The following is a 13,741-nucleotide window of genomic DNA, read 5'->3' as shown; positions in this document are numbered from 1 at the left end:
ACAAATATGCTCTACTTTGAAGTGGTCTGTCGCATAAAATCCACATAACAAACCTTAAGGTCGAAACGTTACAAAAGGTTCAAGGAGTTTGAATATTTCTGCAAGTCACTGTAAATAAAGCATATCAACACAAGAACCTTACTCTACTTGTAAAGCACTGTGGCGAGGAGGACTTGTTATCAAGTCACAAGCCCACCAGGACACAAAAAAAACAAGTCTTCTGAAGTCAAATGTGAGACCATCTGTCCAACAGCTGAAGCTAGACAGAAACCCCAGAATCAAGATACTGCAACAGCCAACGGATCTGGTCTGAGGATAAATTAACATCAACACACTCAGTAAACAGAAGCATGTTCCCCACTAGAACTAAGGGACATCATTTGTTGCTTTTAAAGGTGGTTCTGTGTGCTATTCTCCGTTCTGCTCCTGTTTTACTCAGTAAATATTGTCATATGATGTCGCTTGTTTAAGGCCGTATTTATCTAAATGTTTCCCCTGGTAATAGCCTTCTATGGTTTTACAAAGAGACATAAAGACTCAGGGGATCATGTCTGTTCCTGCAACAAAGATTCAATTGATGGTTAAATTGCAAAGATTAGAACAAAAATAATGATGGACAAATATCAAGATGATAATGGTGTGGGTTTACTATTGACACTTCATGCTGCCATGGTAATACCATAATGGCTCCCTGTTGCTTCAAGGCAACATATGCAGTTCTCCACATCTTCCACACATTTTATATCCAGGGTTAACTAAAATATTACCTGTTCAGCAATTCCAAGTTATGGGTTAATTTTTCCTACCTGCTGTTTGTTAGCTTTAACATGAGACAGTAGTCACTTTAATCTGTTTATGGGTTGAAAATCAAACCCATAGCCCAACCCAGGCCTGGATCGGTCCATATTTGACCCAACGCTGGCTGACTTGGGTTGTTTTTAACCCAGCAGTTTTAATAATGTAGGAAAAACAACTTTAGATGAAATCCTTAAAGTTTTTCTGATTTAAAATCCTTTTTTTATTAAATAAAAGGCTCACATTTTTACTTTCATTTTTGAAAAAAATGTTTCTCTTTATTAAAAAATGTCTTATTTGTTCAAGACGTGTCAGCTGGCTCACATGACTGATCTAAAGTAAATATTTTTATCTCCAAGGTAAGATTCTGTTTGGGGCGGGACTGTGCTCGGTGACACACCTTTGCTCTTGTCGTGATGTCGAACAGGAGAAGGAACATTCCGGCAGCCAGACTGAGCAGACGTTTTTAGTCTCACATCAGAGAGAAAGCAGCAGGAAGTCCGTCGCTGAAGGTAAGATTCATTCAGCATTTCAGCTCCTGTTCGCAAGGAGCTCTTCTTACACTTTTCACTTGATTCTCAAATCCTTTCTGATTGAACACTGAGGAGAAAGGACTGTGAAGCTCTATTATGGCTGGTTTATTATTATGTTTCTATTGATTAATTAGTCATCATTATTGGGGCTCCAAAATCTTAATCAGTTTATTGGAATTTCAAACTCCTAACTGCAGATCCATCCCTGTTTTCCCTACATATACTATTTCTCGGTCATGTTAGTGTGGATATTTCCAGAACACATTTGTGCTTCACCCTGAACAGTTAAAACTACTTTTCACCTCTGATGGAACCAGGAGGAAGAAAGAAAGTGTCAGTGCTAATTACTGTTTGCTCTGTGAGACTAGTTGCAATAAATCGTGTGCCCATGTACACTAAGGAGCTGAAAGATAGAACGGTAAGATTGCACTGTGGCCAGACTGGTTGGGCAGCTCACTCTCACATCATTCACCTGTGTCACTGAGGTGGGGACAAGTTAGGCTAACAGACTGAAACAAGGGAAGGGCTTATTTGAATATAGCGCGGGTGTTCTGAGATAGACTGCTGCCCGTAAAAGATCACCATTAGCATCAGATAAAGCATCCAAATCTGTGAATAGGTGTGGGATTCATGTTCAAGCTGATAGAAGACTCTCTATTTCCTCTACTAACACCAGAGCAGCTGACCGAGGCGAAAAGATGACAAGCGTGATGAAGCATCTTGTAAACGTGAGTGTCATCTGCGTACAGTGTGATATTTCATGCTCTGTGAGAATGAGTGACATGGCAATTCAGTTTCTGTCCTCATGTATTTGGTGCAGCACCTCCTGACGTTCTCGCTCCAGGAAGGAGATGTCCAAGGCGTAGAGGAGGCACAGGCACGTCTTTCCTTCCTAGCAGAAAACAAAAAGTTGTGGAGTCAAAAGATGTTCCTGGACATCGGGACCAACTCCATTAGTCTCCGAGACGTACAGAGTCAGGTGAGAGCTGGTTCATCATGGCCAATGGTAGCTAAATAAAGCTGACTGGGTTTTTTTTTTTTTTCTTTAGTTTTGTTTTGAGAACTTCCACTAGGAAGTGTCTACATGATTTATTGTGCGATGCACAAGTCTTCCTGAAATGTTGCACTTTTCATAAACTCGCCTGCACCAAGCCTTCATTCAATTATGTCTTATGATGATGTAGATGAGCTTCAGAAGAAAATGTTAGATGTTGGAAAAAGATGTTCGGTTGAATGTCCTGAAACAATTTGCAGACAACACCCCACGCTTTTTGCAGCCATTAAAAAGTTTCTGGAACAATTCTGGATGAATATTTAACCCCTCCTCTTATCAGGATGGGTTGGTTTCCTGGATAAACTTGACTTTTAAGCATAGGCCATGAATTTTCATTAGGGTTGAGGAGGTCCAAGGATTGCAACTGCAGAACTGTAATGTTTGCCTTTGTCCATTCCAAAACCAGTTTGGATGTGTGTTTGGGACCATTGTTCTGTTGGAACATCGAATTGTATCTAAGTTTCAACCATATGGCCCAAACTGCCCCCCTGAGATTAAATGAAATTGGTTTGGATGCTCAGGAACATCTCCAAGGTGCTGGAACACCAGTTCAAAACCACCAACCTGGATTGAGAGGATGCCAACCCACTCCAAAACTGACGCCTTTAAGGTTGACTGACATTAGCAGCTTTCTACTTGGGTAAACCAAATGCCTTCTGGAGAAAGTTGAATCATCAGAGGAGACAAATATTGGGCTTTCTGACCACAATGAGGTAATATGCTTGGAGAAGCCAAATTGAGGCTTTCATGCCTAAAAACACTTTACTAACTGTGAAGCACAGTGGTGGCCACATTATGCTGTGGGGTAGTTTCACAGCAAATGGTATTAGTGCATTGCACAAAGTGGATAAAATAATGAAGCAGGAGGACCACTTACTACTAACAGCTGGATGGATGAAACTTGGACCCAACTGGGCTCTAACAGGACAATGGTTCCGAACATTCATCAGAACTGGTTCTGGAAAGGATGAAACAGTCTAGCTTTAAGCTTCCTAATGGTCCAACCCTAACCTTACTGAAACCTTGTGGACTAAATTTAAAATAAATGTAAACCTCTGGCCAGCACTGCACACCTTTAAATATCCTGTTCTTAGCTGAGCAATAAACTAATGTCTGCGTTCATAATGACCTCCAGTTGTCGTGCAGGACGAGCTGGAGCAGTACTCCTTCAAAGACATCTACCGCTGTGACGCCATCGACACAGAGAAACACTTCCCGTCCCTGCTGCTGTTGGTCTGCCAGCGTTCAAACCAGAAGAAGCCAGAAATTCAGTTCTTCAACTGTGAACCTGAGCAGGTATGAGCTACTCCTCTGAGGCTGACTCATCAGGTTTTCAGGTTTCACTCAGCGATGCTGTTTATTTTCACAGGCGCAGCTAATCTGTGAGGAAATTAGAGATGCGGTTTCGGATACCTCCAGCAGCAGCAAGAAGGTTCCGGATGCCCACAGGTACAGTAGATGTTCTGCTCAGAAGATGTCCTGCTCCTAACTATTCAGTTACCCAATCTAGGCTGATTTGTCCTGCTGTACAGACAGTGGTGACGGACTCTCTCAGACATGCAGATTCAACTAACCAGAGATAATTCAGGTCCATTTCCTCGGAAACTCTTTGATTTTCTCCCTCTTTCACTGAGATCTCTTCTCATTTTCCCACCGATCCACCTGGCCAGGGAGGGAGAAACAGAGGGAGGACAGTATAAACAGCTGAGACAGAAACAAAGACCTGTTTTACTGGTTTCCGCATTACTTAAGAAGGTGTGACAGGGAGAGCGAAGCCATTGTGACAGAGATCAGAAAGAGCAGATGACAGCAGCGGTGGCCTGGATCACCTGTTTTCAGAAGCTTCTCTTTTAGGGACACTTAAAGGGCAAATTAAGATGGTAAGATGGACGGATATTGGGTTTTTATTTATTTTATTCAAAAAAGAAGGAATTATTAGTGGATTTTTTTATATATAAGCTTCAGGTGGCAAATAATCATTTAAATCTTCTAAATTTTAGTCTCATTGTGTGAAGATAATGTGCTGGTTAATTTTTTGGCCATAAATGACCTTAATCCTCCTTATTGGTCAGCTTTTAATGCGTAAACGGCCCTGGATTTGAATAATAGAGGCATTTAATTATTACTAGAAGAAATGTTTTGGTCGAGTAGCTGCAAAGGTTTCTAAAAGTTCTTCCCAGTTTAAGGATCTAGCATTAAAAGTGTGTTTTTTACTTCATATTTAACTCTTAAACGTTTGCCCAAGGGCGTTTCTGTAGACAGCGCCACCATAAACAGCAGCTTTGACTCCACCTTTAACCCACAGATGAAACTAACTCTCCTGCAGGGTTCCTAAAAACAAAGAGATGATGTACGATCCCTACGATATACCAAGTCCTCCCCTCGCCTTCGCTCCGAACCCCCCTCCAGTCAACCCTCCTCCTTATCCCGGACTAAAAGGTAAGAAACAAGAAGTTCTTGAGATGTTTGAGGTTCTAAAGGGTCTCTGGAGCAAAGACATCAGTTTGTGTGTTTGTGTCTACAAGCAGATTGCTTTCAGGAGGAAAAAAAAGTCAAAATCCAATAAAAAGGATCAGGAATAAAAACAATGACTGAACTGAACCTTCTGCTTGTGCTTTCAACAGCAAACGGACAAAATGAGCCCGACATCTCCTTCCTGCGAGCAGAGAGAGAAGTGGTATGCCGTTGTCTTCATACGTTGACATTTGGTTTACAAACAGCATAGAGAACGTTTTTTACTCCTCCTCAGATGATCCTCAATCACTGCTTCGATGACATCGAGACGTTCATGGGGAAGCTGCAGCAGACTGCAGAGGCAACAACAGCCCTAAACCAGAGGAAGAAGAAGAAGAAGAAAACCAAAAAGCAAACTACTGAAGGTAAACAAAAGCTGATCCTCTTTTTTACAAGAATAAAGATCTCACAGCCATGATGAGTAACTCCTTTGTTTGCTGGATACAGATGATTTACTCGCTGAAAAGGCCCATCCACCACCAGAAGAGGAATTTATTGATATCTTCCAGAAGTTCAAATACTGTTTCTGCCTCCTGGTTCGTGTTTCAGTCGACTCTGATGTTTTTAATCTGCTGCTGAACCTCCTGCTGTAATAAAAAAAGCCTTTTCTTGTTTCTAATTTTAGGCTCGTCTGAAATCAACCATTGCCAGTCCGTCCTCAGAGGAGCTCGTACACCATGTGTTCAAACCTCTCGATATGGTAGGTCTGCACTGTAAACTGTCCTAGATCCCGCTGTTGCTGCAGGAAGAGCTTTTCTTGCACCTTGATGACCTTATGTCTGAAAATAGATCCAGTATCTACATGTGCAGTGATTATGGACAGACTGGAGAAATATTGGTATGCAATATGCATCTCCAGGGTTTCCACTCATTTTATTTATGAGTTTTCCTTTCATGGTGTAGCGGTAGAGCTGACGCCTCATATATCGACATTATTTGACTCCTGACCTCTGCTGTACACTTCCCCACTCCCTCTGTATATTTTCTGTCTTATCGCTGTCGATAAAAAGCCAGGAAGGAAGGAAGGAAATCATATTCCATGTTTTCCCAGACTTTTCCAGACAGATCTCTTAAAAAAGGAAATTTAATTAAGCAAAAGTAAAAACAAATCCCAATTCTTAAAAATGAAAATGACTCAGGATTAGAAAAACATAAAAAAAATAAAAATCTAGACATGAGGTATAAACAGCCTTAAACCAATAACATTCAGACACTGAATATTGAAATCGAGGGATTTGGACCTGATTCTGAACGTCAAACATACTGTAGTCTAAATTCACAGGAAAACATCAACATAAAACAAACTAGCTGTTAAAATGAGAAACGTTAATCCTCATAATGTAAACCCGGTTGATGGTTCTGAATCCAACATAGAAGCCTGTTACTTCCAGCCATCTTCAGAGCTAAAGCCTTTTAGATGAGAGGAGAAACATCTTCAAGGAACTAGAGAAGAAGTCTCATGAGAAGGAAACATGTGTCATGTCTAAATAATGGAAAACTCTGCAGTGTTGCTGGAAACCAGCAGGTTTACACTGTTTACACTGGGCCGTTCCCAGAGGGGCGGGTCTAATAAAGCTTGATACTCTCAGAACAGATTTCCTGAATGTTTCGGTTCTGGTTTGAAGCTCCTTTCTGCTCATCTGAAGGCAGGATGAATGTCCCCTGACTGCTAGGAGAAGAAACATCTCCATCTTATCCTGAAATCCCTCACAGTAATGTGGTTTCACTCTGGATTTCAGGAGAAATCTAACTCAGATATGTGGAGTGTTTCAGTTTTCTAAAGGCAGCAGATGTGGGATCTGAGGAGCTTCTCAGCTGGTGTGTGATAGGTATGAACCCGCCCTTTTTAAGAGAGTCAAAGGTTTGTTTGATTTGTGAACACAGACACACCTGAGTAGAAACATCAGGATCACTTCTTCAGGAGCTACTTTTCCATATCAAGCCCCCCTTTCTGTCTCTGCCTTTGATTGGTTGTGGTCTGATTAAATTAGCCTGATTAATCGGTTCCTCGTTAGATCAGGTATGTTATTTGCAGATGTAGGAGCACTGACACTGTGTTTGTCCATGGGATGCAGATGGTAAAAACAACCGGGGGTCCGACGTTTGGAGCAACGGTCTCTAGTCCTGCTATGACCAGCTCAGCTGTTTCCCTGCTGCAAGACACCCTGAACGAAGAGGAGAAGGGGCTGTGGACGTCTCTGGGTCCCAACTGGACGCTCCATCGGTCAGTGGCAGCAAACACCTCGTTGCTGCATTAAGCTCGGTCAGCTGTGAAATATCCAGTTTAACCTTTTATTATGTTAATTCCTGTAAATCACAAAGCTTTGCTTTTGGTGGGTATTTAAATTGAATTCAACACCTCATGAAGCAATAATTACATTTCTGGCACCTTATATTCATTCTTGCTGCCAGTTTAAAAATAAAGGGACTTTTTTTAGATTTAGTCACCTAAAAGCGCCATATTTCTTAAAGCTTCATGTAAAATTTCAGTAAAGTAACTGTTGGATTTTTTACCACTTTGATGTATGATTCTATTCAAAGTGCTTCTATTTACAATTTCCAAAACCAAAAGAATAATCAGAAGAATAAACTGGACAGACTGGAAGTTATCTTACTAAACACCAGGCTGGTTCAGGCTGAGCTGCTGAAGCACTCCTGGGCCGCGGTGACGACAGCAGGGCGGTAACGTTTTGTTCCCTCCCTCCCTCGCAGCTCTCAGCTCAGAGGACCTGTCGCTTCGTACACCCCTGTGTTCCTGGATGGCTGGAAGCCGGAAGCCATGAGGGCGGACGGGCAGGTTTGGGAGGATCCGGTCGAGTCACAGCACAAACATGAGGCCCACCGGGTAAAACAGGAGGTATGGAATATATTAACTCACCTTTGGTTTCACTGTGTGTGAGGAGAGATGAGTGCTCACAGCATGGGAGTACTGCTTCAAGAACCACTGCAGTCGAGCTGGATCTGTGTCCTTCTAACTACTGTCTGACTCTGACCCTAACCCTGACCTGGACCCGGTTTTAAATATTTATCACCAAGCTTGTAAAATTATTCTTACTCCTTAAATCAGTGGCCTGCAACTCTTCGGTATGGAAGCAAATCGTTACCATATTTCAAATGAAAAAGCATTTTCAGAAATGCTTTTTCATTTTAAGAATGTTTGACTCATAAATGAAATTAGTTATAAATAATCCTATTTGCATTTTAATTTTCTTCTTTAAGACTGCTCATTCTTTCACTTAATTAAAATGAAAAAGAAAAAGACTTTTGAGATTTATTTTTCAAAATATGCCCCAGCAAATAGATACCAAAATTCAATTTGAAATGTAAAATTTGAAAATGAAAAAGCATTTCTGGAAATGCTTTTTCATTTGAAATATGGTAACGATTTGCTTCCATACTTCGGACCCTCCACTGTGGCTCTTGATCACTTTAGCCAAAAGTCCTACAGAACTGAGCAATGTTTTAAAATGTGAAGGTAGTTTAAAACGCTACCTTTAGCAGTTTTTCCCACTTGTTTTCATGCACAGAGAACGACACGAACGGTGTAAGGAATCTTCTTTTTTATGTTGTCTTTTTTGATGATATTTTCTATAACTTTTAAATGTTGTGTTGAAGAAAATGTCAGTCAGTCATTAAACCTAAAAACAAAAGTAACATTTTTTACTTAAAAATCAAAACAAACTTCCTGTAGTTGGAATTATAAACCAGGCTATTTTATTTCATTGAGTCATGTTGATTTTATTTCAGTTGACCTGAAGGTAAAAATGGCTGCTAGGGCTGGAAAGGTTGCTGACCTCTGGCTTAACCTTCACTCTTTCACATGTTGTCACCTTACAAGCAGCAACATAAAGTAGGGCATGCATGTAAAGCAGGAGGAACTGCAGATAACAGAGTGGCATTCAGCTCCTGAGTCAACACGTTTCTATATAGTAACAGCAACAGGTCCTCTGACTTACGGAATGAAAGTCTCTAACAGATTTATTCATCTAGAAAGATTTTAGATTTAATCTATTTTTGACCATTTTTCTTTACAAAACAGCTGAAGCTCAGCCAGATTTGATGGAGAGTATCTGAGAACGGATATGCTCAGGTCTTTTCACAGATTTTTAGTTCTTTACTTTGACTAGGCCATTCTAACACACAAATCTGCTTTAATCTAAGCCATCCATTGTATCTCTGGCTGTATGTTCAGGGTGTTTCTCCTGCTGGAAGGTGAACCTCCACCTCAGTCTCAGGTCTTCTGCTAGCTTCTAACAGGTTTTCTTCCAGGATTTGCCTGGATTTAGCTTCATCCATCTTCACATCAGCTCTAACCAGCTTCCCTGCCTCACAGCATGATGCTGCCACCACCGTGTTTTACCATGGGGATGGTGTGTCCAGCGTTTTGATCAATATCAATTTCCACCTACTTGTGAGTTTTTACATGTAGAAACAGCTTAATCTCCACTGACCAGAGCATCAGCTTCCAGATGTTTGCTGTGTCTCCTACATGGCTGGTGACCATCTGCAGACAGGACTTTGTGTGGCTTTTTTAACAATGATTTTCTTCTTGTCACACTTCCATAAAGGCCAGAAAGTGCAGATGTTCAACAACAAGTATTAATAATAGAATAAAATAAAAATAGGAAATAAAAAATAATAAAAATGACTTATGTACAGTAAAAGGTGGAGGTCATTTGTGCTAATGTGACAATGATTGCAGGTATTTACAAATACAGAGGTTGTTGAACAGAGCTCTGGGATGTTGTTGTAGAACCTAACCTTTAAACTTCTCCAGAACTTCCTCCCTGACCTCCAGTGCTGTGTTCCTTGGTCTCCATGATGCTAGTTGTTCTCTAATGTTCTCTGAAGAACCTCTAAGACCAGAAACAGATCAGCTGCAGCTAAACTCTGATTAAGTTACAAACAGCTGGACTCTGTTTACTAATGAGCTGACTTCTGAAGGTGTTTAGTAGCGCTGGACTTTATTTAGGGGTATCAAATTAAAGTGGGGTTGAATAGGAATGCACAAAGGATTTTGCTCCTCATTTTTAACAAGAATTAAGAAAACAATGTATCGTTTTCCTTTGACTTCACAGTTCTGGACTACTTTGTGTTGGCCTGTCACACAAAATCCCATTAAAAAGACTGAAATTTGTGGTTTTTGTGAAAAGTTGATGGTTCTGAATCATTTTCTCACATTTACCTGCAGCAGCAGCCTCCTCAGCAGCCAGGTCCTCCAGTAATCAACAACAAAGAGTAAGTCATCCTTAATAATCTGATCATGACGCCGCTCTCATGTAGCGGCATGCATGGAAACAACCCTGACATGCTGGTTTGTGTTGTTTTCAGGGTAGGACCTTCAGCTGAGGCTGAGAGACTCTACCTGTGCACCTACGACTTCATCGCCAGGAACAACAGTGAGCTTTCGGTACAGCAGGGAGAGACTCTCGAGGTGAAATTACAAGCAGACAAACATGGCACCCTGCACAAGTATTAGCACCCTGCTAAAGATCCGTAAAATGCCTAAAATATTAATGACGCCACAATTGATCACACCCTTGGACGTGTTTCTGCTTCATCACACCTAAGTTAAATAATTAGGTGGAAGTTGAATGCATGTTGGGAGGTGATCCATTTCATTGGGTTGGACCAGGAACACTAAAAGCTGCAGGACACCAGCCCTTGAAGGCTGCCGTTTCAGTTTAGCTAGCTCCACATGTTTACATTTGTGATGTTAGGATGGAAAACATTTTCCTTACTGGTTGCTATGGAGACATGTTGATCCTATGATGCCATGCTTTGCTGGAGTCCTTTAACTTTAGCTTTAGAGATTTGTCATACTTCTACCTCCTGCACACCATCTGCGGTGGTAAAATAAGTTGAGGTCCTCGCCTGAATCTGTTTGTCACAGTTCTGTTGCTCTCAACTTAGATCAGATAAGTAATTATTCTCTTCCTGACATTAATATCAACATACATCTGTTTTACTTAAATGTCATGTTCTTTTGTCTTTCCCATTTTGAGGCTCAGCATTATATTTAAGCTCCAGGAACTAATGGATTACTGATTAAACCGTTTAATTAACTTCAAGTTTAAACTATTCAGTAATATTTTTTTTATTGTAGTTTTTTGGTTTAGCAAAAAACAATAAATGTTCTAAAAGAAAATATTTTTCTAAAATGTTACTGTGAGATTATGCTGCTGCAATAAGCGTTTTATTACACATCTTTACCAGGGCTGACCACACCTGTGGAGGCTGCTGTAAGGTATACTCCATGTTGGATCTCCTCTTTGTCTATCTGACCATTTCTGTCAATAAACAGGTGATCGAGTCATCCAGGCGCTGGTGGAAGTGTCGTAATCGGTTCAACCAGGTGGGCTTTGTGCCCTCCAACATCCTTGAACCTGTGGACCACATAGACAGCCCTGTGAGCAAACCTCCCAGCGTAAGATTCTCACACAAACAAACTATGCAAGCACACAGGTGAGAGCTCACCTCATCATTTGCCTTCACCTCCTCATTACTCCAGGCTCCAGCCCAGCCTCCCATCACCAAATCTGTCACTCCGGTCCCACCGAGCCCCCCTGCTCTGCACCTCACTTCATCCCACTCTCCCCAGCGTCCTCGAAGCTCACCAACATACAGCCAGCATATCCCAGTTGCAGAGGAAACAGATAAAGGTGAGAAGCTGATTGTGTCTCTCCAGGTGTCGTATTTTAGAGGCTTCGGTCCAGAAATGATTATGCTTTAGTAAATAAAAAGGTTTAAACAAAAGGTTTGGATTGTTTCTTTAGAAACCTGTCATAAAAAACCAAGAAGCAAGTGATTCATAAGATTTTTTTTATGTTTAAAATAACAATAAATCCCCTGCAAAGAAAAATGAGAGACGAAACATTTCTTCAAATTTCTATGCAGGAACCTGACTCTGTGACTTTTACATACTGTGACTGTAGGTGGCGCTGTTTCTTCTGTTAGTTTTACCACAAAACAAACAGGTGATGAACCAGAAAATATAAACATGAATAAAAGTTTGATCAGTTGGTACAGAGTATTTAAAGACATTGGGGTCAAAAACAAGATGACCATATATGGACAATGATGTCACGGGGTGAAGCTGACAAACCTTAGATTTGGAGGCCGTCAACATGAGAGCTTTTCTTTTCTCTTTGCCTGTGATTTTCTTCATTATCTTTTTATTTTTGGTTTCCGTCACTGTTTTCTATGAAGAACCTGAATCCTTCTGAGCCATTTAAGCTTTTTTAATAATTATTTGTATCTGATTCAACATGAAGTCATGTTGGTGAACGACGAGCTTCTCCAGAGGCTGACCAATGGAAAGGCCAACCTGAACAAACCTCTGGTCATCCATCGGTCTGCAGAGACCTCTGTTCCTCTGAACTACCACTCTCCTCCAGAGGAGGTGGTTGAGTGGCTCCGAGGGAAGGGCTTCGGTGAACCGTGAGTGACGTCCACATAAAACCACGTACTCCACACCCTGCACATGCAATCTGTGGGTCTGACCTCTGCTGTCCTTGTGGCAGGACGGTACATTGTTTGAGCGTGCTGACAGGAGCTCAGCTCTTCTCGCTCAACAAGGAGGAGCTGCGAGCTGTGCTTCCAGACGAGGGTGTCAGAGTCTACAGTCAGCTCAGTGTGCAGAAAGCACAGCTAGAGGTAAACGATACACTTCTAATATATTTACTCATTATTTTGATGCAAGGACTAAGGAATTAAACACGTTTGCCATTCTGTTCTCCGTACTGTAGCACTGGGAGTTTTATAGACTAAAATGAGTTAGTCAGGCTATCTGCTCTGGCTGTCAGACTGCAGAACAGTTGCTACCAATGATTCATTTCAGTTTTATGCTCTAACAGACTCACCGTTCTAGATTTTCTCCTCAGCTTTTTTGAGATTATCAAAAGCTGAGTATGAAATATTCAGTCGGGTTTTATTACCTTTTTTCATACAAATCATGAATCAACACCGAGCTGAAGCTGATTCTGCTTTGTGTTTTCAGAGCTTCAAACTTAACATCTGTTATCTGTTTGTGACTACCAACTTCATTTGGAACAAAATTGCTTTGTTTATGCATCCAAACTGATCCAATTTCAAGAACTTTTGTGTTCAGTTTAAAACCCAGATGAAAAGAAAGAATCTAGAGGTCAAATAAAAGCAATAAAATGCTGCATGTGCTTGTTGAACGAATGTCTATTCATCCGATTTTCCACTTTCAAAAATAATCTAATCTTCCAGACTGGAGGAGACCAGCTGCTTGTAGTTTTAAAATATTTTCCGTTAATGACGACAGCGGTGCTCCTTTAGTTTCCACAGAACCACCGGACATTTTTCCGAGCAGCCTGATTCACGAAAAGTGTAGAAGTCCTCTTTCAGCCAGCTGACCTGCAGTGCAACACGTATGGTGCATACGGATAGAGAGGACTCTGGTACCATCCCCAGGATCTCATTAAAAGCACCTTTCATTGTAGGAGCCACCTGAAATTTCTTGGTTCTGAAGATTTTTAAAACCCCGGCACCTGTTGGTACCAGTAACCGAACCACACAAGGTCCAAACTTACTTCATTTCATTAAAGTCTTGGTTGTTCTCCCTGCAGGACGCCAGGAGGGCCACAGAGCTGGAGGCGGTCATGGAGAAGCAGAAGATGAAGGTTGACTTGAAGCTGGAGAGCAGCACGTTGTGAGCTGCACCCAGGAAAGACTCGGGTGGATTTTTCATGGCACTGAACAGCAGACTGTTGAGTAGTTCAATGTATTTAGCAGAGGAATGAAGTGTGACACTGATTGTTGGAAGCATTCAGTGACTTTTCTATGTTCTGAGTGAAATAAATATTTAAGCTCCTTCTGT

The 13,741-nt window shown here is 41.2% G+C and overlaps 1 protein-coding gene across 3 annotated transcripts; it reads left to right on the top strand.

The window, feature by feature from the left end:
• Nucleotides 1-1,216: 1,216 nt before the first annotated feature.
• On the top strand, nucleotides 1,217-13,735 carry LOC124874759 (epidermal growth factor receptor kinase substrate 8-like protein 1). Of its 3 annotated transcripts, none has more exons than XM_047376265.1 (19): nucleotides 1,217-1,307; nucleotides 2,005-2,056; nucleotides 2,149-2,307; nucleotides 3,529-3,678; nucleotides 3,752-3,831; nucleotides 4,709-4,821; nucleotides 5,007-5,059; nucleotides 5,132-5,261; nucleotides 5,344-5,432; nucleotides 5,522-5,596; nucleotides 6,972-7,120; nucleotides 7,609-7,753; nucleotides 10,088-10,134; nucleotides 10,228-10,330; nucleotides 11,201-11,305; nucleotides 11,408-11,558; nucleotides 12,171-12,336; nucleotides 12,420-12,552; nucleotides 13,491-13,735. In XM_047376265.1, exons 2-19 carry the CDS (start codon nucleotides 2,027-2,029, stop codon nucleotides 13,575-13,577), a joined length of 1,965 nt encoding a protein of 654 aa, XP_047232221.1. In that variant the 5' UTR covers nucleotides 1,217-1,307; nucleotides 2,005-2,026; the 3' UTR covers nucleotides 13,578-13,735. The 3 variants fall into 3 exon arrangements, with proteins under 3 accessions (XP_047232221.1, XP_047232220.1, XP_047232219.1); XM_047376264.1 differs by having other exon boundaries at nucleotides 1,219-1,307; nucleotides 10,091-10,134; nucleotides 11,201-11,323; XM_047376263.1 differs by having other exon boundaries at nucleotides 1,221-1,307; nucleotides 11,201-11,323.
• The last annotated feature ends 6 nt before the right edge of the window (nucleotides 13,736-13,741 follow it).

The sequence above is a fragment of the Girardinichthys multiradiatus genome, chromosome 10, assembly GCF_021462225.1.
Source record: "Girardinichthys multiradiatus isolate DD_20200921_A chromosome 10, DD_fGirMul_XY1, whole genome shotgun sequence".
NCBI classification, from domain to species: Eukaryota; Metazoa; Chordata; class Actinopteri; order Cyprinodontiformes; family Goodeidae; genus Girardinichthys; species Girardinichthys multiradiatus.
The sequence above is the reverse complement of the archived record's forward strand: the minus strand, read 5'-3'. Positions and strand labels throughout refer to the sequence as shown.